We start from the raw sequence: 23644 nt of genomic DNA on the forward strand, positions 1-23644 counted from the left end.
TTTCAATTATGGCTCTTATGTTCTCTAAATGCATTAATTTCTTTATGTTTTTTTCTAAAACTACGGTTTTTTCTTTTGCCGAGTCCTTGCCGAGTCTTTCGCGAGTCTTTCATGAGTCCGAGTCCGAGTCCAAATTTTTGGTTTGTCGAGCCCGTGGCGAGTCTGAGTTTTTAAACTTTGGTTCTAACTACCATTACAACAATTTTTGCCCAGCAATCCTATTCTACTTCTACTCCTAATACTAACTGCTAACCTACTAGCTATACAAAAGCTCTACCTATCTAACCTCTAAAAATCTAACCCCTTACAAAGAGAGAGGTACTAGCCTTTTATAGATTTCACATTTTGAATCAAAGGTCAAGATTTAACCCATCCAATGGCTGTGATCTGCCTTCTAGAAGCTCTGACAACTTTAGCCAATACCTAGTAATTCTCATAACTTCCCAATTGTCCCTTTACAACCACTTCTTCAACTACCTCCACTACAAGGCAAAATAGACAGCTTTGGGTAGATGGAGAAATAACTAATATTTTGACCAAAAGTAGTTATGTTACAGTATAATAATTCCCTTTTTACAATAATGCATTTCCAATTGTCACTTCCAGCTGTCAATCTTCTACATCTGGATACTTCTGTAGCATTCAGTGTGTTTTACTTCCTTCCAGAGATTTGAAACAATGTCACCTTGGCCCTCCGCATTGCCTGGTGGTGGAGGTAGGGTCCCTACTAGCCAACAACTTCAAGCCTGGCCACAGTTCCATCTTCAATTGGTGCTTCGGACTATAGTAATGCAAAGCCTCCCTTTAATTCCAGCATCGTGCTATCACCTCTTGACGTGGAGATGTTCTTTATCATCGATTCCTTGTGCATCGGCGTGTGACCTCCTCGCAACATCCATCTTATTGGTGACCCCAGTCTTGAAAAGAACACGCCACAGATCAAAACTAGACAAATAAAAAAATACTTTATCCCTCGCCTTGATCATGTTTTGGTAGCGATTCTGCATTTTAGAAGCTACGATAGGGCTTTGAGAATAAACACCTTGGTGAAACTTATTTTTCTTTCAAATGTTTTAACCCCCCTTCATTCTAAAATGAAATTTCGGTATTTCTTTCAGCTAAAGCGGGAGATGCAAAAAAACTGATCCATTAAAAAAAAAGGTTGAGCTTATCATTTTTGCTTTGATTTTGAAAATGCGTTGTTTTTTGTAGACACTTTTCGGGGCTTTCTTCAGTTTTGAAAGGCATGATGACAAAATGATTTTATTCCTTTAAAAAGCGAATGCCTAAACTCTTACCTTTTTTAAATCGATTCTTTTAAATGCTATCTCTTGACACCCTTATCGATGTTTTCTACGGCTTTAGCAAAAGCAATAAAAAAAATGAGCCCAAACTTTATTTTGAAACAAACACATCCGATATTTTATTATTTTGGGACCTTTCAAAATAATGAAACCCCTAGATTGGCATTTTTCATGGGGATATCTTCGGCATCTTTTATGCGATATGAAAGGCGATTTTAAGCTCTTTGCCCCTTTCTCAAACGAATGTTTGAGTTTCACTTGAATCGCTAAGCACTTTGGGATGATTTCTGGGCTTTTTATCGAGGTATTCTATGGCGTTACTAAAATGATTCCAAAAATTTTATCCCTTTCAAATCACAATCTACAAAGGCGTCTTGACTTTAGGCTATGACAGCTAGAAAACGCCCTAAAAGAAACGCTGAACTCTATTTTACTTGCTCCGATTCTTCATTTTGCTTGGTGATTGTGGGGTTTTGTTCTAACGTGACAACAAGATTTAAAACATCAAAACCTAATATTGCTTTGACTTTACTTTGCCTTGGTTCTGATATGCTTGCCCATTTTCGGGTTTTACATCGGTATTTTTATTGGCCCTTTTGAGGTGATAAAAGGAAAAAGTGTTTTGATAATAGAAAGCCCAATGCTTATAGACTATCATTTGTTTTAGACTCTTGAGCGTCGTGTGGGTACCCTTGGGACATTCATCGATCTTTTGAAGGCATAGCACCAAAAAGTCTTGGCGTTTAAAACAATCAAATCCTATCACTCTTTACTTGTTTTGACCTTGTCCCTTATCAATGTATTTATTAGGGCTTTTGACAGGTTTACTAGACACGATTTTGGAAGTGAAGCTCATGAAATATATTGCCCTCTCTTTGAGACTTCAATTTCATTTTAGTGCTTACGTCTCCCTTTGTTCTGCATTTGAAGACACCTGGACTTACTTCACTTTGCTTTGAGCATTTGTTTTGGATATTTTAGGAGCCAAGGGCATCATTTTTGGCATTTCTAGGCAAAGAAAGGTTTAGATTTTGCTCAGGGCTACCCCTCTCTCGCACACGCAGACTAGAGGCACGGAGGTCCATGTCAAAAAAGATGGGGAGGTGTGTGCATCACACAACACAACCTTGTTTATTGTTTTAGATTTAGTTGTAGATTAAATTAGGGAGCTTCCCTTATGAATTTTAAGAGAGGATTTCCTCATCAACTATTCAAGTTTGTGTTATCACAGAAGTGACAAATTAAAACACCAGCAGCTTTTGGTGCCCATTGTTGGGCATGTATTGCTGAAATTTCCAAACCTTGTGTTTGAATATTTTTAGTTAATTATAAATTTATAATTATCATTATTTGATGATTTATCATTTCAAAAAAGATAATTATTATTTCCATCTAATTTGATCATATTTTATAATTAATCATCAATTATAAAGTTCAAACTACTAGAAAGAAGGGGCCATCACATCCTTTCTGTGGAAGGTATCTAAAGCCTTAAGGAAAATCTTCCAACAATTGTAGACAGTAATTTTTTGTGTCCACTCTTGTCATTTCACCCAAGCTGTTTAAGTTGATTCAATTCAATTTTCAACAACATGATATTTTGTCTTCTAAAGTCCATAACTGTAAAACACTAGATGGTGACCATCTTATAATTTAATCCATTTTAAAAAGGTAAAATGAAAAGAGGTCGAGCACAAGTTTGTGCATAGTAATCATGGAAACCAAAAGTGAGACCCTGAATTTTCAATCAAATAATATAAGCAATAACATTCATATGGATTCAGAATAGTGGGCTTTATCACATACCAAACCTAAATCAATTTTACAATATTAGTCGTTTTTATTTTATCAATGGTAGAAGATAGAGTGTTAAGAATGCCCATGTAATGCCATATATAAGATGCTCAAAACGAATGTGGATGGCTTGTTCTAAGATTGCTTGCAATTTGGAGATGGCAATACCATGCACTTCACAAAAGCAACGTGATACTTTACTTATTTAAATTCATACTAAAATATCCATGGAATTTATATTTACAGTCGAAGGGATTTCAAGGCAGAGAATGTAACATTTAATCCAAAAATGCACCATGCCTGTATGATTTGTACATTTCAAAAGGATAAGAATATAGAAAATGATGAAAACATCTTTTCTTTGATTCTTGTTATGAAGTCAATCTTATTGGTATTCCCTTCTAAAAATTTTGGAAAGGATTTTTAAGAGCCTGCCAAGACATGAAAGCTCACCGTTTTGGGTCTGCTAATAATGGAAATGGTTCTAGTGATGGAACCAGATGAAGCACACCCACATTCAGATTAGCACTAGCATCAGACCGCAACAATCCTTCCCGAGAAGATGGTCGATCAAAGCCCCCTAGACCTGTTGTACCTGGAGAAGTTATTGGGACAGGTGCAGTAATTTCTGTGCCCTTCTGCAGAAATTTTTCCATCCATGAAATCTGCAATAAATATATATTAACTTCACAATAAGAATCACTTTCCCAAAGGCCTATCTTGAAAAATAAGAGTGAAGCAAAAATTGTATCTCTTTAAACAACATTGATCTTTTCTCCAGCATGAAATTGACAGGTTTTTGTTACATAATAAAATAACAATTTGGTTTATATGCATCAAAAATAATTGATACTTAATATTATAAAATTGCAATCAAGCCAAATTCGATAAAGCTCATCAAGTATAGAAAACTTGTTGAAGTTCAGGAATATTAAAGAGAGAATATTAAATGCAAATTAGGAAAGAGGATAGAGGGTGAATGTGATGTCCCCATATTTAACCTAGAAAGATAACAAACAATAAACAATTATGTGATCAAGGGTGGCAGCCTTGATAGCATCTTCAAGTAGCTAGGAGTTAGAAGATAACAATTTGTACATAGTTAGTTGCATATTCATGTCAATTATACTATAAAAACATTATGGAAAATCGTCTTATTCCATAAGACTTCACGATTTTCCTATCAGGACTCCAAGAGTAGCAAAGTAGATCAAGATGTAATTATGTCAAGAAGTGATATGTGATCCATCCATCAAGGGAAGAAGGCTTCACGAGCATGCAACACACCAAGTACATGATGTCAAGTACAATGACCTTAATCCATCATTACACATACATGGATCAGGACTCTCCCATTAATGGCATTGATCAATTGTGATCAACATAGCTAATAGTAAACCCATAATCAGATATGTTCACAAGACGATATTTCAACATCCTTATCAAGACAACATGGAGGATGGTATGATCCATACTGAAGTAGTGATCATAATAATAATGATATGCATAGAGTCATGAAGATCTCTTATATAAATCCCTCATTATACATGAAGACAACTTCTTATCAACATCACCAATATAACATCCACTTCCAACTATCGCTGTCAAAGAAGCCAGAAAGAACATATCGCTTTAAGCAATATTGACATCACATATATTGCATACATTGAAGGTTCATATCAGAAATTGTTAGAACATAATGTTATTAGGGATCACATCCTTATAACATTTATATATAATGTTCTAATATAAGGTTATAAAACCTTATATATTATATGCTTTATAAGCATATATCATTTGAAATAATTATAATCTAATAATTATTAGAATTTTTTTTTTTTATTTTTAATCAAGTACTATCTTTGATGGGGATAGCTCCCTATACTATATATGAAAAGATATTAAAATCATAGTCCAACTGATCGAAAAAACTCCCTACATACACAAAGCTACAACATAGACTATTATAACAAGACACTTAGCAGACCATATTATAAAAGCCTCAAGATGGTAGAAACCCGAGACCCGATCAATACTGCCCTCCGAAAGCCAACCCTCCTCTGTCTGCATCATCCCCTTGAAGGGGTCCATGTCATCATTCTTCACACCCACTCGGAACACTTCCCAGGCGTTATTCATGAACTCCTCCTTCTTGGCTTTGAGGGCCTCTGCAGCAACCTATTCTTCGTCCTCCGAATCCGAGCATTCGATATCCGACAGATAAACCGCAGTGTTAAAAAAGGACCTAGAATGCTGGCCCATTCCTCTTCCACCTCCATGACCACACCTCCCACGGCATCTGCATCAACCTCCCTAACAAATCCCGCGATTTTTTCGATACATGCCTCCTTGGTGGGTAAAACATCAACCAGAAGACACGGAATTATTTCGTAGATCTGCCCATCGCACCAATGCATATCCTCGCTAACGGCACCCTCCACTATTCCACATATCGCCTCAAGACCATCTATGTCAATGTCGAACAATCTATCACACTGTTCCTCCAGTGTCTCCTCTCTGCAGAGACAGCTAAGCCCGAATCGATGCACCATCTTCCTCCACTATGAGCAAAACAATGGTGCCCCTTGCGTTATATAATTCCACCATTTCCATTAGATTCATTTGAACTCGGGTTTCAATGTGTCATGATAGTCTTTCGCCATCTTTGCAAACACCAGAATCCCAATAACCAAAGAAAATCCATCAACCTGAGTCCGTATATACACCTGCACTGTCCTCCAACAACGAAGCTGATAAGAGAGTACTTCTCTTATCCCAATGGTACCTTTCTGCGGTTGGGATTACCCGATCCCCATCCTTGGGATCGTATCTCTGTCCAATTCCAGAAAATAACTCAGGTCCTTGTACACTGAATCTGCCACCGAAATGGCCCTAGTCTGAGATTCGATTATGCCCTGGTTAGCAAGGAAGTCAGCCGCACGATTTCCTTCACGATATATGTGTTTTACCTGATAGTCTTCCAACTTTTGAATAAGCTGGTCTATCCTCGAGATCCATTCGTTAAGCCTCCAATTGGTAAATCTTTTTTTGTTAACACCATTTAGTATAATTTAAGAGTCCCCTTCGATAACAACTTTTGATTGTTTGTTAGCGATAACCCATTTAAGCCCCTCCTCTAACGCAGTGATTTCCGCCACGTTGTTGGAAACGATTCTTGAAGGCCCACATATAGCCCCTACAAGACTACCTTCCTCATCTCTAACCACAGCCCCAAAACCCGACAAACCCGGATTGCCACGGCTAGCACCATCAAAGTTTAGCTTTTTCCAACCAAGAGGTGATGGACTCCAATTGACATTCTTCCTTCCAATCGATTTATCCTTCAATCTGTGGAGACTTGACTGTTCAAATTCCATACCTGCTCCATTTCCATATCCCACTTGGAGTATAATCTGTAGCTCTGTCCATATATCTTGGCATTTATATTTTCTTCAATTGCCGCCTGGACTCTGTTGATGAGTATTGTAACCTCCAATTCTTCCTCCCTGAAAACTCTCTTGTTTCGTTCTTTCCAAATTTGCCATGCGACCATTGATGGTCCTGTTATCCACAAGCTGCCCCACTTTAAGTTTTTACCCCCCGTAGGCCAGGCAAATATGAAATCTTTGAATGTACAACTACGAACCATGTGATTCTGCAACATTCTTAAAAGCCAATCCCAACATTGAGTTGAATATTTGCATCCGTATAAGAGGTGATCAACTGTTTCTTCCTCTTCCTTGCATAGATAACATCTGTTAGGCCCCGATATACCAATTGTTTTTAACCTATCACTTGTCAGTATCCTTCCATGAAGCGCAATCCATAAAAATGCACCCGCTTTTGGGAGTACCCTTTTGTCCCAACATAGGATCGCTGGCCAATTATTGTCTTTTTGTCTCCTTCTTTGCAATTCATAGCCCAAATTTACCTTGTAGTTACCTGATTTTGCCACATTCCATATAAGTGTGTCCTCCTCATTCGAGATATGAACCTTCCTACCTTTTAGAATCTCTGCCAGTTTCAAACCGTTACCCCTGTTTCATAAGCCAACCATTTTCCAAATAATCGGTTCCTTCTGGGAATCAAATTGCTCGATATAGTCTGCCACAAACATACCTACCTCTACCTCCACTGGATTGATCCAATCTTGATCTTCCATCACGTCTGCCAATGTCTCCTCCCCACACCAAGAATCTCTCCAGAACTTGGCCTTTTTCCTGTCACCAACCTTCCATGTAAGATGTTCTGTAATTATTTTCCTACTCTCCCAAATAAACCTCCAAATTGGTGAACCTCCCGCAGTGTTTGCCATAGTAAATATTCTTTCGAGCTCATTCGCATCCAAATACTTGTTTGCCATCAGTCTGCACCATCCCTTGTGGGGATATTTATACATTTTCCAGGCTATTTTAGCATCAAGTGCCAAATTCTGAATGCTCATTTTTCTCAAACCTGCCCCACCATCTTCCTTTAACAAACATGTCGTGTCCCAATTGGTTAAGGGAATTTTTTTCTCCTCTTTATGACCCTCCCAAATGAATTTTTTTAGCATCCCATCTAGAGCAATAGCCGCCCTGTTGGACAATCTTTAACAAAACATGAAATAAGTTGGGACAGCCGAGAGTACCAACCTAATCATTTGTAATCTCCCGGCTTGAGTCAACCATTGTTTTTCCAAGAGGTCGATTTTGTTTGGCATTTGTTTATCACCTCTTCCCATATTTTAGTATCAACTCTCCCAGCAAACAATGGCACCCCTAAATATTTTATAGGAAAATAGCCTTGACCATAATCCAAGATGCTCTTGATCTTCAATTGTGTCCTTTTGTTTGAATTTAAAAAATATATCATCGATTTTTGTTTATTCATACTCTGACCAGAGCGTTCCTCATAATCATCTAGCACCTTTTTTATTATCAGAGCTTCTCTTTTTGAAGCTTCTCCAAATAATATTGTGTCATCCGCAAACTGCGAATGTAACACAGGTTCCATATTCCCGTTGATAGAAATACCTTTCCATGCCCCCTGTTCGACTCTATATTTGATACTCCTTCCAAGCACTTCTGCCATCAATACAAACAAAAATGGTGACAAGGGATCTCCTTGTCTTAACCCGTTACTAGCCTGGAAAAAACCGCTAACAGTCCCGTTGACAATCACAGAGTAGTTCACAGATGAAACACAATGTTTTATACAATCCAACCACCTTTGCTTAAAACCAAAAATTTTAAGAACCTCAAAATGAAAATTCCAAGAAACCCGATCATATGCTCTGTTCACATCTAGCTTATTGATCATACCTTTAGCTTTGGAATTATGCATTGAATGAATAGTCTCTACTGCCATGATTATACTGTCCGTAATCTCTCGCCCCGGGGTGAAGCCATGCTGCTCCGGCGAAATGATCTTCATCAAAATTGGTTTGAGTCTATTCACCATCATCTTGGAAATGATTTTATATATAGAATTGCATAAGGATATGGGTCTGTAATTTGTCATTGAAGTGCAATCCTGCTTCTTTGGAATAAGGGCAATGTTAGTATGGCTGATCTCTTTTACAAATTTCCCTTGTTTTCTTAAATCTTCCACCACTTTGAAGATGTCGTCACGCATAAAACTCCAACATTTCTGGAAACATTCCATTGTAATTCCATCCAGACCAGGGGCTTTGTTTGGATGCATATCAAAAACTGCTTTTCTCACATCCTCTTTAGTAAAAGGACTCGACGTATATTTGTTATCCTCATCGGAGATCTCTTGTTGTATAACATCCACCATCTGAACCGATTGAATATTTTTCACTCCATTGTTATTGCCCAGTAATATTTTGAAATTATTAATTGCTATCTCATCTATAGCCTCGAAGGAAGAAAGAAGATTGCCATTTTGGTCCATGACAGAATCAATTCTATTTCTATCACGCTTTATCTTGACCGACGCATGAAAGAATTTTGTATTTGCATCTCCTTCTTTGATCCAGAGTTCTCTGGATTTGTCTTTCTAGAATATTTCTTCTCTTAGTAAAACCTCTGTCAGCTCCTCCTTTAGCCCTTTTTCTCTCAGGAATGTGTCATTGGTCATTCCCCTCAAAATGGTGTCCGAATTTATTTGCAAAAGTGCTTCTTCAATTCGACTTTTTTCTTCAAAAATGTTTTTGAAGCAATCTCTATTCCACCTTTTGATTTTTTCCTTCATAAACTTCATTCGTTTTACAAAGCAAAAGCTAGGGTTACCCCTGAATATATTACTTTCTTTCCACCACCGTTCAAGATTGGACAGAAATAATTATTAGATTATTAATTATTTATGAGTGGGGGTTATTGAAAAGGTGTGACTAGTGAAGCCACCCTTCCTCCTATATTTATGGAGGTTCTCTGTCATTTGAGAGTTGTATTAAAAAAATTGTAGCTTTATGGTGAGTTGTATCACTATGCACAAGAGGTATTATTGGCCATGTGGAAGTATTGGAGGAGTATCCCCAGGTTCATGTCTATTTTATGATAGACTATATTTGTAAGTGTTTTAATTAAATGATGCTTTATGGGGTTTTTAACCTGAAAGGGTTTTCCCCATGTATATCTTGTGTAATGTGTATATTTATGCATGTATGTTTCTCATTTCATTTACTTTATGATTTTGTTTATAATGATTAGTATCCTAAGATCCTAATTTCTAACATGGTATCAGAGCCAAGTTAGGCTAGCACTAATCATTTTTACAGATTATACTAGAAGACATAAAATTTGATGGAAATCTTATTTATGATCAATCAACAAATATGGGCAGTATCTCTTCCTTTCTAATATGTATTTTTTAGAGAAGTGCATCTTATGTTATATTAAAAAAATAATTATCTTCATTGACCAATGTGATTACAATAAAAAAAAAATTGGCCTCATAAAAGTTGACATTTGAGCATACATCATAAGAGGTAAATATTAAATTTTTTTCAAAATTTGGCTTTGAGATTTTTTTTCTATATCATCAACATCATAAATTAATTACTTTAATAAATAAACCATTATTTCAATTACTATTAAATCAAATTTATATTAAGTGGATACTTGATAATTGACAAGACCTTTAATAGATTGCATCATATATAATATATGTGGATATCTAAATGATGACTATAATACCCCTATTTATATATTCATTCCTTGACAATACCGTATAATACATTATAGTATAGTGTCAAAAATAATATTTTTTTGTCATTGTGTATACTTGATACCTACTCATGTTTTGAGATAACAAGGTGAAGATATTAGCTTTCTAGATTCCTTACTAACTATATATATACAAAAATATATCTCAAATTACTTATTATATTTTAAATTTATTATACTTCATTCTCAATTGATGAGTTAAATATCACAAAATAGAGAAATACCAAAATATTTTTACATATTCACACTGTACTTATTACTCCTTTTCTTCTTGATAATCAACGTTGTTATAAGAGAATTTGCATCTTTTTTCGTCTTTATGCACACTCGCGTGCCTATGCTACATAAAGGAGCGTGCCACTTCATGAATGGATGTATCCTTTGAAACCAAAACTACAATTGCAAGAATACATGTTCACATTCAACTTATAAATCTACCCGAGTTCTTTGGCTTCCTCAACTAGTCCCTAAATGTCTTGGCCAAAGATATTCATTCCTTGACGATCCCTTTTATTGACAATTTCCTCTATTTATCATGAGATCTTCTAAATCTGGGGCTTTTTTCTCTTGCACTCATTGCTTCTAAATGTTTAGTGTTGCCTGATCATCCGTAGCATCTGGTTACCATATGTCATGAATCTTTTTGTAGGCGATCATGTCACTTGTGACCTGCATAAACTCCAAGCAAAGTATCACGATAGTGAATGGATAAAATAAATCTCAATGTAAACCATCAACTAATTTTTTGAGCTCTTTATTCTCAATCCACACATATGTGTTATGAGATCAGTAGTCTGAAAAAGTGCTTGTTCCATCAAACTTACAAAACATTGATCATGAAGAAGAGATGATAAATGATGGCAAGTACCCATCTGAGTATCCACCTCATAGACTAAATCAAGGGCATCATAATAGGCCTCGCTATCACTGTAACAATAGCTAGTGACAACCAGGTGATGAAGGGGCAAAGAGAATTTGCCCTTATTTTTTATTTCTCTTACCCTATTTCTTAAGGAAAATGTGCTCGGATCTGAATATATGATGTGAATAATTATCTTTGTTTCATCATATAAAATGACATTCATTTTGGATTGCATCTTGGATTCAAACATTCTAATAATGTATGCAGAGGAGATGAGTTTATCTCTTGCTGCATTTTTATGATTAATTGAACAATACACCTTCAAAACTATTGGCAATAGAGTTGTTGAAATGCTCACACTCCATATCATCCCTGTTACATTGATCTTGCTTGATTACTCATGATAGAGTCGATACCAAGTTATGAACTAAAGAATGCCATACTTTGCTAAAGTGTTTTTTCCTAAGCTTACAATGACCTTGTTTATTAAGATCTTGAACTTTTTATTGCTTCCTTTAACTCAAATTTAGTTGTCATTTCTCATGGACTTAAACATGGTCAATATATGCACATAACCAAGATAAATCCTAGGTACGTTAATAAATCGTTCAACTTCAGTATTTTCAAAAGTGACATTGCGAGATACATCTCTTAGATTCCATTGCAAAGCTCCACTTCACATAGACAAGAGGGATGTCATAAAGCTTCAACTTTGCTACAAGAATGGAGGAATATTAACAATCAATCTACTTTGTATGCCTCTGAGATTGAAACACATCCATCAGAAACGTGGCAAGGCCACTAAACCTTTTCTTTTTTTTTAATAAGTAAATAGCTGCAAAGGGGCAGCACCCTTGTATTAAAAAAGAAAGAGAATACAAGGCCTGATTCGATAAGAGCGGTAGGGGGAAAGAATCAAGAAGAAAACCCCCTACCATAGCCCTAATCCATGAAAAAGAGAAGTCGACACAGAACTGGATGAGGGCAACAGAATGCCATCATCTTAAAGGCCTCTTGAAGACGCAGAGGTCATAAGACAAAAACAAACAATCTCAAAAGGCAGAGAGACCGGAGGTCTTAGGGTCAACCGGAGTCACAGAGAATCATCGGAAGCATCTTCCACAAGCGCATTGGCCGCATCTAAGACAATGGGACATTCAGGGCCACAATTCAAATGAGCTGCGGATTCTGCCTTCTCTTTGGGGAGTTTATAGTCATTTGGATACCACTCTTCACCCAGGCCAAATCCCCAGTCGTTTCCATCCACCAGATCACCATTCTCAAGGATCCCGAGGTCATCAGTTACCGCTAAATCTTCACCACAGAGAAAAATTGCTCTCCAATTCGACATCAAACCACTTTGTATACCAGCCGCTTTCAGAAGGAACTCAATGTTCCTGGAAATGATGGGCCAAGTTGCTTGGAAGGCTGCAAAATCCAGAGAATTAACAATCACGAGCTTTTTTACCTCTGCTCTGTTGCTAAGAGACATGTAGTAGTTTTGGGGAAGCGGAATTCTGAGATTGGCATCAATATTGTCCAATACAGCATCTATTTCTCCCAACAGGCGGTGCTTAAACATCATCTGGGTTAGCAGTTTTGCTTGCTGCTTACTAGTCCCCATGTAGATTAATATTGCAAGAAAAAAGGCTGGAATATCAACATTGGCTCTATACTTGTGGTAAGCCATAAGAACTAAACCTATTTTTTTTAACCTTGGCATGTGGTACACTATTGTTTGATTCTGATTTTTGGATGAAATCTTTTAAGAATAATTCTTCAACATTACTATACACAAAATTTATTTGCTACATTTATTTTTATTTTATTTTTTGCGTGAGTTTAATTTATTTAAAAAGTCAAGCCCACAAATATTTTTTATAAGGCACGATCTTATTTAATTTTGAATACTATTCAAATATGGATTTATAACAAATGTTATATTTGTTCATGATCTTAGATCTAATCTAACTATTTTATCAATCTCTTTTAAACAAATCACTCTAATCAAATTTGAATACTTCACATATACATGTAAATAATCTTATCATTAAAAGTGATCAATTGTGATATAAGAAAAGTATATGTTGTCTATGATTAATGTAAGATTATTTTTAATTGTTAAACACATTATTTAAGATACGTGTATATGTATGAAAAATATTCTTAAGGGGGTTGCTTTCACAGTGTTATAAGAGATGGTGTAACAAGTAATATCCCTTTTTTCCTTTTTTTTATGCTATCTTTTTATAAATCATTTATTGATGAGACATGAACAAATAAACAAGAACCTCATAATTAATAATGTTAATCCTTCCATATAATGTTTTAATACATTTTGTGCATCTATTCTCAATATTTTTAAGCTGCCCTTCCAATTAATTGGAATAATAGTGCTCTAAGTTGCATTACAAAAGACTCATGGGCGGACTAATTGTGACAAAGGGAAGGAACATCATGACTTATCTCCAAAAAAATTTTGAAGTATTTGATGAAGGATATGTCTTATATTTCATTAAGAATATCTAAGTTTTACAAGGAAATTCCTCAATATCATACTGTCACATTGATAAAGAGGAAATCATATACAAAGGGCAAACTATTTTTTTATGTAATGTATAGGCTAGTAAATATGCATAAGTAAATTTAATAAATTGCTCACTAGCATTTTTGTTTGAGATCAGAGATATTTGTTGTTCTATTTTGTATTTGATCCATTTTTTTTCAATCAAACTATTTATAATGGGTGGCTATCGCCCTTATAAACTGTCTAGGGAGCAAACCTAGAAAGGATAGCTCACCCGTTGCCTAATTTTTTTTGGATCATTACTATATGTAGTAGCATGACTATTTTATATTTTAAACAAAAAAACTAATTATTCATGTTTATTCTCATAAAATTATATTTTGATCTCCTTGCTACAAATTATTGGACTATATTTAACATTTATGAAGAATATTATATGATCTTTGGCAAATGACAAACGCATAATATTATGTTCTTTCTTTGCACCAAAAATCAAGTTTAATTGATTACTATGTTACTAACTATATTGTTTCTTTTATGGCGAGGTTATGCCTTCAAAATATATGGTGCAAGTGTTATTACATGGATGATGCAATACTTTAATAAGAAGACCATCTTATATCCATCTTTGAATCAAATGGGCAAAATATGAGTGTAGCTCCTGAAGAATCAATATGACCTTGAAGATTTATAGAAGAGTTCCATTTGGATACATGTAAAAGTACCATCTTACTTGAAGTTATTTTACTCTTTCCAAATAATATCATTTCTAAAGTTCAAATTGAACTTCGAAGATTATGGGCACATCACTCAAGTGAAATTATTTTGTAACAAAGGCACCTTGAATATTATGGGCACATCACTCAAGTGAAATCATTCTATAATAAAGACACTTTGAAGATCATGGGCACATGCAATATATTAGAATTTTTGCCACCACTTTGAAATCCTCTATGCAGTGATTGGTTTTAAGTGATGCCATTAAGGGGGAGTGTACATGACACCACCTAGTGGCTAAATCCTAGATTTAAGACCTAATAGGCATTATATGCTCCAAATTCAAATAATGCTTGGCTTTAGGTGATGCCATTGAGGGGGAGTGTGCATGTCAATGACACCACCTAGTGGCTAAATCCTAGTTTTTAAATCCTACGGGTAGGCATATGTCCTAATAGGTATGAAATATGACCTATATAGGCATTAGTAAGTCCTTTAAGCCTACGGATAGGTTATTGCAGGTAGGCATTAGTAAGTCCTATAGGCACATTTGTGCTTAAGTCCTATGGACATTTGTAAATCTTCTCCTTGTAAATCTTCCACTTGTAAAAACATTGTATTAAGTCCTACGGGCACTATGTAATGAACCTGGCGAGAGGCTAATTTGAGGAGACCGCGGCTCCAATATAATTTTTAAAGACCTCATAGCATCATTTTTAAAACAGTGGGATTATAAATTATGACAAGATGACTTTCATGTAGTCCGGAATGCATGATCTTCATGTTAGCATATATTTGTGTCCCTGTTTATCACTGTCAAAGAACTCCTACGTTACTGGGGTACTTCATTTTTTCTTTTATGGAAATTGACATGTGATCCCCTATTAACATTAAGGGAGAGTGTTAGAACATAATGTTATTAGGGATCACATCCTTATAGAATTTATATATAATGTTCTAATATAAGGTTACAAAACCTTATATATTATATGCTTTATAAGCATATCCCATTTGAAATAATTATAATCTAATAATTATTAGATTATTAATTATTTATGAGTGGGGGTTATTGAAAAGGTGTGACTAGTGAAGCCACCCTTCCTCCTATATTTATGGAGGTAGAGTTGTATTAAAAAATTTGGAGCTTTATGGTGAGTTGTATCACTATGCACAAGAGGTATTATTGGTCATGTGGAAGTATTGGAGGAGTATCCCCAAGGTCATGTCTATTTTATGATAGACTATATTTATAAGTGTTTTAATTAAATGATGCTTTATGGGATTTTTAACTTGAAAGGGTTTTCCCCATGTATATCTTGTGTAATGTGTACATTTATGCATGTATGTTTCTCATTTTATTTACTTTATGATTTTGTTTATAATGATTAGTATCCTAAGATCCTAATTTCTAACAGAAATAGCAATTGAATCGGTATAAGCAATTATACACAATCTCAAAGCATATCTTCCATTGCCAAATCAGAAGGTCAAATCATATTGTATAACAAGATCATTTTGCATAATTTTTTCAGTCATATCAAACATAGCAAAGATAATCTATCATTGTGAATTGCACTAGGTGCAGGTATAAAGATCAATTCATCTTGCATATATCAAATTGTCCAATCAGTAACTCATGTAATATATATTGTTCTTAAAATTATATCTATATATATTTTATCAATTACATAAGTTTATATTCGTAAGTGGTTTCATAGAACATAATAATCAAGGCTTAAAGGAAAGAAGTCTCTTGCAACTGATCTTTGCAACTGAAATGTCCCTATTTCATAGGTTGTAAAATAAGGGGACATTACAGTGAAGATCCCAAAGCAGTGGATTTTCTCAAAATTGGCATTTTCACCTCATAGCATGAAATGCTTATAGATACTTCAATGCTTTGTGGGTCCCCTTTCATTTAATTGTTTGCCAATGTACAAGTTAAACGATCGTTGATAAATAATCATCAAAGTAATCACTTTAGTAATAAAAGTACTCCAATGCAATGGAAGATCCACAAAACTTGAATATCTAAATAGTATTGCACAACTGAAGCCTTCTTTACTTAACAATGTTAATTTTTAAACATGTTCTTGTTGTCCGTATTTTTGTATCCACAAAAATAGACAACCCCTTTAAAAAAATTGTCAAAAATGAAATTTTTACTCTAAGGCACGCTTCTCGAGGCAAAAAAAATTGTTTCACCCTTGAACTAAATTAATCCTTAGTCCATCCTCAATCCACATTTCAAATTTCATCGCGTTTCAAGTTCGTTTGCTATGTTTTTTCTTCAATTTCGGGTTTTTTCTTCCTAACTACAGGTGGGAAATTGTCCTTTGATTGCAAGTTTTATTTTTCTATTGTTTTAGTGTTGTAGGCAAATTTTAAAACAATTACAAGTGCACTTTATTTTAAAAATTGTCACTTGTAACTTACTTTTTATTTCCCCCTTGTATTTTATGTCTTTTATGTCTTTGTAGGAACTTTTTGAACAAATTACAAGTAAATTTAAATTATAAGTTTAAAAAGAACTTGTAATTTCTTTCAAAAATTCCTACTTAAGTGATTTTAAGTTGTTGTAGGGATTCTTTTTCTCTATTACAAGTTTTAATGTTCTATTTACTTGTAAAGGGGATTTTATTTCCCTATTACAAGTCTTTTGTTTTAAGTCAATTAAAACTTGTAAAGGGGATTTTATTTCCCTATTACAAGTTGTTATGACATTTGTCTTTGTATTCTTTTCTCCCTCAAACCCGAATTTGCCTTATGAGTTGAAAAGTGAAACAAATTAAAAGTTGCAAAAGGGTTTCTAAAACCCGATTACATGTCTTTGCAAGCATTTTAAACTTGTAGACTTCTTCCAAGAACCTGACCTGGTAGTTGTCCAAGGAGTTCGAATTTTTGAGGAGTTTCAAGCCGATTTTTGTGGAGAATCCATGGAAAGAGGAAGGCGTGTCATTCTAGGAGCCGTTTTTGTTGCATCATGAGCCACGTTTTGGCTCAAATGGAAGGCGTTTTGACCTTTGCTGGCCACATTTTTGGCATTCTTGGAGCCGTTTTTGCAGCATAAATGGAGGCGTTTTGGTCTCTTTAACTTAACATTTCTTCTCCTTGCTTCAACACGTGTTTTGGTTAGGCGTTTTGACCCGATCTTCTTCCTCTTTGGATGTCGTTTTTGGTTATTTTAGTTGAAATCCGAGTTTGTTAAAAACGTGGCATGCGTTTCAACGTTTTGGTTTTGACTTCTATTTAAGGAGCTGAATGTTTCTTTCAAAGTTAAGTTGTTCTCTTTGAAGGGCATCTTCATCAAGCAAGGTATGTTTTGTTTTCAGTTTTGTCTTTATTTTATTTTGTTGTTTTGAAATTCCTTGATTGATCATGATAAGTTGTTTGTTTTGTTCTTGTTTCAATTTTGGTTTGAGAGAGGTCTTCCCATTCTATCCAAGTCTTGAATTCAATTTGAGAAGAGCATTGTCTTTCCCTTCACATTTTTCCCTCTTTACTTGCATTCGGGATTTTAAAATCCGATTCCAAGTAAGATGGAAATGTTAGTTTTTCCCCTTTGGTTGAAAAGATATAATCTTCTTTTGCCAAAACTTCAAGTTTCAAAGTTGTCAAAAGCTCGTCTTTCCAATTTCGGGTTTTAAGAACCTGATTACAAGTAAAGGTTTTTCCCATTCCCATGTGGTTAAAATGAAGTTAGTCTTCCAAAAATTCAATTCATATCCATCTGCATTCATTAACCTTGTTCACAAACTTCATTCCCATCATTTTTCTCATGTCAAAATCCCATTTTTGCACATTCCTTCATTTTTCTTATTGCAAGTCTATTTGCATTCGGGTTTTAAAAACCCAACTGCAAATATGTTCTACCTCACTTGCATACTTGTAACACATTTCCCAAGATCCGAAATTGGCTAAAAGCCAAGTTTCAAGTGTTCTTATTTATTCACCATTTTCCTCTCAAAAGGGATATAGTTTTTCCCCATTGAAAAGAAGAAATATGTTTCATTCGGTTGATCTTGATGTTGCTATGACACTTCTAGATCTTCGTTGTAGCGCACCAGGCTCTTGTTCAATGACAGATTTACCATCATCTTCCTCTCAAAAGTAGATGAAATATAAATATGATAAGTACCAAAATGAGATCTCTCCATCCCAAGTTTCCACTCCCATGGAGCACATCAAAGATATGGAAATAGGGCATGTTGACATGTCAGAGTTCGTTAAACAGGTGGAGGATCCCAAGGATAGCAATATGCAGTGCTTGTTGGACAGCCACATTCACCATGCTTCTTCCTTTCCAGTGGTTGCGCTAGAACCTGAGTTTGTTCTTGCTTGTGCTATTCATTTTGACAAAGAGACGAACTATCAAGAATGATGATGGGGAAATGATAATCCATCTTGATGCGGACACTATTGAGAAGCTTTTCAGAATACCACCAGCACCTATATACATAGAAATCTCAAAAGATAGTGCAGCTGAGTACTATGTTTCAAGAGAAAAAGATTGCAAACGCCATATCTATAGATGGATCAATGAGCCACGGGCTGCTTTTACCTAGTGGGCTAAGTTGAACCGTTGTGATTTCGAGTGGGAGATCAGAGACACAATCACTCTTCTCAGCAAGCTGATGGGTTTCGAACATTCTAATGTTTTTGAACCATGGATGTATAAGTTCATCATGCTCATAAGGTAGTCTCAACACATCTCTTGGGGCGAAATCATTAGTGATACCCTTTGTGAACAACTTGCAGCCATAGTTTTAAAACTCTTTGACTCGCCTCGGACTCGCCACGGACTCGCGAGTCCTTTGGCGAGCCGAGTCGACTCGCCTAGGACTCGCGTGGCGAGTCCAGGCGAGTCCCTGTGAAAGACTCGCGAGTCTTTCACAAAGACTCGCGCGAGTCTTTCACTCGGACTCGCGAGTCTTTCACAGGGACTCGCGGGCCCAGAAAAAACGCGCCCGTGGGGCTTAAAACCAATTTTTTTTTCATTTTTTGACTTCAATTTGGGTTTTTTTTGGCTGGAGCAGGTTAGAAGGGTTTGGAGGAGTAGAGGGAAGAAGGAAAAATCAGCAAGAGAGATCTAGGTAAGGATTTTTCTCCTCCTTTTTTTTTTCATTTGAATCATTTCATTGTTTTGAAACTGAAAAAAATCTTGAAAAACAAGGGGATATGCTGCCAAATTTTTTTCTATTTTCTTTCCTAAGTTATTTCCTCTTTTTTTTTTCTTGTTTTTGAATGCTATTTTTCCCAAATGATTCATTGTCATTTTTTTTGTTGATTTTCCATAAAACCCTGCTGATTTTTTTTTTTTCATGTTAAATCAGCAATGGCAAGTTCAACTCCAAGGGCAACCCCAAGGTCAGGAAGACAAAGAGATAAAGCTTGGAAATATGGGATTGCAGGAAGCAAAAAGGGGGAGGTCACTTGCACCGAATGCACAAGATGGATGACTGGTGGAATCAATAGATTAAAATACCACCTTGCACAAATACCTGGATATGGTGTGGAGGCATGCCCCAAATCAACTCCTGAAATTATTAGAGAGATGAAGGCCATTCTTGCTGAGAATGATATGCATAAGGAAGAAAGGCAAAAAACAAGAGAAGCCATAGCAGCTGCAATGAATCCCACATTGTCCACTTCGGGTCCCATTGGTCATAGTCGGGGTCGTCAGTCACTTTCATCTTTTGGTGACAATGAGGGTGAGGCTAGTGGCACTCCTGTTAGATCAGACCCTAATTTTTTTGTACCACGCAATGTTCCAGGTGCACAACCTTCACTTGAAGGTACAGGATGGAATAAAGAGAAGCATGAACAAGCACGGATAGCAGCTTCAAACTTTTGGTTTTACAATAATCTATCTTTCAATGCAGCAAACAATGTGTATTGGGAAAGTTTTGTTAATGCATGTACAGTGGCGGGTAAGGGGTTTAAGGCCCCAACAGGTTATGACTTCAGTGGGCCATTGCTAGAGAAAGCTGTGAAAAATACAGAAGGTGTGGTTGATGATCAGAAAAGGTATTGGAAGAGAAAAGGATGCAGCATTTTATCTGATGGATGGACAGATGGACGGAATAGGACTCTTCTCAACTTCTTGGTGGCTTCAAATGGTGCAATGGTATTCATAAAGTCTGTTGATGCCTCAAATGAAATAAAAAATGCAGAGACTTTGTGTAATCTGTTGGATGGTGTGGTTCGGGAAGTTGGAGTTGAGAATGTTGTCCAAATTATCACGGACAACGCAGCTGCATATGTATCTGCAGGTAGAATGCTTATGCAAAGGCATCCTTCGATTACATGGAGTCCTTGTGCTGCACATTGCTTGGACTTGGTGCTAGAGGACATTGGGAAGATTGGATGGGTGAAGAAGGTGGTTGAAGATGCAAAAAGTGTCACCAAATTCATCTACAACCATACTTGGGTGCTTGCTTTGATGAGAAAATACACAAATGGCAAGGACCTTGTGCGACCTGGAGTGACACGATTTGCTAGCCACTTCATCACTTTGCAGAGCATTCTTAGTGCCATTCCTCATCTTAAGCAGATGTTTGTGTCAGATGCTTGGTTGGGGTCTGCATACTCCAAAAGACCTGAAGCAGAGAAGATTGCGACCATTGTTTTTGATGATGGGTTCAATAAAAATGGAGAGGAGTTGACTGCGGTAAGTAACAAACACAAAAGTAAAGTTTATACAATCTTGTCTATTTGCTGATTTTATTTTTTAGGGGTTGATTTTGTATTAATTTAAAATTTGTTTTAATTTTTTTAGGTGACAGAACCTTTGGTGAGGGTTCTTCGTATGGTGGATGGAGAGGGCATGCCAATGGGTTTCATTTATGAGGCCATGGATAGGGCCAAAGAGGCCATTTCACATTACTATCGTGGAAATGCAAGAAAATGTGAAATCTTTTGGCGCATCATTGATCGTAGGTGGACAAACCAACTCCACCAACCGATACATGCCTTCGCCTACTTTTTGAACCCGAAATTCTACTTCTCTGATTCATTTAGGGCTGATGAGGAGGTCATGGCAGGTGTTATTACATGCATTGATAAGATGACACCTGATCCTGAGTTGAGAGACAAGGTTCTTGATGAGTTGGAGGTGAGATTTGACATTTGCAATTGCTCTATCTTTATTTATGAATTCGGAAATGTTCATTATTGAATTTGAGTTTGACACTTTGACTATCTAGTATCTATTTCTGAATTTGGAAATGTTCATTCCATTGTTCAAGATCTACAAAAGTGCAGAGGGGAGACTCTTCTCATCACAACTAGCAATTGATAGGAGAGGAAAACAACAACCAGGTAAAACATTTAGTAACTTAGTTCAACAGTGCAAGAAAAAACCTACAAACTTGATTGTTACATTTTTTTCTCAATTCTAATATTTCTAAATGTTTTTTGTAGATTTATGGTGGGAGAATTATGGTGCCGGCACGCCTAATCTTCAAAAGATAGCTATCCGTGTTTTGTCTCAGCCATGCAGTGCTTCTGGGTGTGAACGAAATTGGAGTGTCTTTGAAAGCATTCACACAAAGAAGAGAAATAGATTGTCACAAAAGCGGCTCAATGATCTAGTATTTGTTCGGTACAACCTTCGCCTTCGAGTTAGACAGGTGGAGGGTGTTTCACATGAGGCCATTGACTTGGATGAAATTGATCCATATGGTGATTGGACCATGAATGAACAAAATGATGGTGATGATGTCCTCCTTACTGAAGAAGAAATTGCAGAAATAGAGAGAGGAGTAGCACAAGATGCAGAAGGAGCAAGATTGGATGAAGATGAGGACGAAGATGAGGATGATGATGAGGACTATGACTTTGAAGAAGACTCATCTCACCATTTAGATACCACAACACCCACTGCTACTACTTCTAGCTCAAGGCCTGAAAAGTTGAGCTATATTAGGAAAAATACAAAGAGGAAGATGTAGTCTTCTCTTTGGTTTGTTCATTCACATTGCTGTTTTTCACATTTGCAGTTGGACTTGGACATATCATTATATGTAATTTTGTGAACATTTATATACTTATGCTGCCATTATAGTATTATACATTTTAGAGTTGAAACTTGAAACTTGAATATGCTGCCATGAATGATGAAATTTCAAATATTGCGTGTTTGTACTTTGTAGATCATATGACATGTGTAATGTTTCAATTATGGCACTTATGTTCTCTAAATGCATTAATTTCTTTATGTTTTTTTGTAAAACTACGGTTTTTTTTTTTTGCCGAGTCTTTGCCGAGTCTTTCGCGAGTCTTTCACGAGTCCGAGTCCGAGTCCAAAATTTTGGTTTGCCGAGTCCGAGGCGAGTCCGAGATTTTCAACTATGCTTGCAGCAGTTCCTTCCACTAACATTCTACGTGATCTCATATTTAGTGTATAAAGCAGCATTACTCAGACATTTCCCTGGTCTTTCTACCAAGGGTGATCGCTCGCTTATACCCCGTATGGGATTACTATGACCAATTGCTTCTAAGACCCAACAGATTGCACTACAGCAGGGTCTAGGACGCCTTCTTTGGTCATTATATGTGCTTGTTTGACAAGACATTAAAAAACAGAAGTGTGTCAAATGCCGCATAGGAGAAGGTGAATGAATATGGCTGCTTATTCCTACAATTTCCAACTTTCACTTACATGATAGTTGGATGTTATAGCGGCCAGCCATATATGCTACCTAGATATCCAACTGATAAGATCATTCTTATGGAGTTGGGAAGACAGATCATGGTTGTTCATGCGCATCAATCTGTTAAGCATAAGGCTGGAATGGGAATTTCTACAAATAACCCATTGAAAATTGGCCATTATTCCCTCATCACATCCACCAAAGCCAAGGCCATGGAGATCGAAATGTAGGAAATAAAGCTCAAAAGGTTCAAGCGAGGAGTAGATTTTGATCACCGAGGCATGAAGGAGAAGATCAAAAAGTCCTTCGCGCATGTACATCGAATAGAAGACATCTGGGTTGATCTCCGTATAGAAAAGGAGGTTCGTAAGATGGATTATTGCAGACTCACTCTTGAGCAGATTGTTGACTTGAACTTGGTGAACTTTCCTTAATGAGTGATTGATGATGGAAAGATACTTGGAGCTTGTTCATCCAATTGTGAGCACAATTGGAGCTTGTTTGAAGCAATCCACACGAAGAAGAGGAGCAAGTTAGCGCAGAAACGGGTCAATGACCTTGTCTACGTGCAATATAATCTTCGACTGCACGTAAGGAAGGTAGAGGAACTAGAA

The 23644-nt window shown here is 36.2% G+C and overlaps 2 protein-coding genes across 5 annotated transcripts in view; one reads left to right on the forward strand and one right to left on the reverse strand.

The window, feature by feature from the left end:
- The window catches only part of LOC131065083 (pantothenate kinase 2), a 345145-nt gene that overhangs the window by 252489 nt on the left and 69012 nt on the right, over nt 1-23644 (reverse strand). For all 4 annotated transcript variants that reach the window (XM_057999509.2, XM_057999495.2, XM_057999488.2 and 1 more), the window contains one exon: nt 3552-3763. In XM_057999509.2, the coding sequence (XP_057855492.2) occupies nt 3552-3763 (212 nt within the window). The remainder of the gene's footprint in view (nt 1-3551; nt 3764-23644) is intronic.
- LOC131067663 (uncharacterized) lies at nt 19556-21941 on the forward strand. The gene is made up of 3 exons (XM_059218454.1): nt 19556-21046; nt 21155-21490; nt 21624-21941. Exons 1-3 carry the CDS (start codon nt 19712-19714, stop codon nt 21774-21776), a joined length of 1824 nt encoding a protein of 607 aa, XP_059074437.1. The 5' UTR covers nt 19556-19711; the 3' UTR covers nt 21777-21941.

The sequence above is a fragment of the Cryptomeria japonica genome, chromosome 1, assembly GCF_030272615.1.
Source record: "Cryptomeria japonica chromosome 1, Sugi_1.0, whole genome shotgun sequence".
Taxonomy (NCBI): domain Eukaryota; kingdom Viridiplantae; phylum Streptophyta; class Pinopsida; order Cupressales; family Cupressaceae; genus Cryptomeria; species Cryptomeria japonica.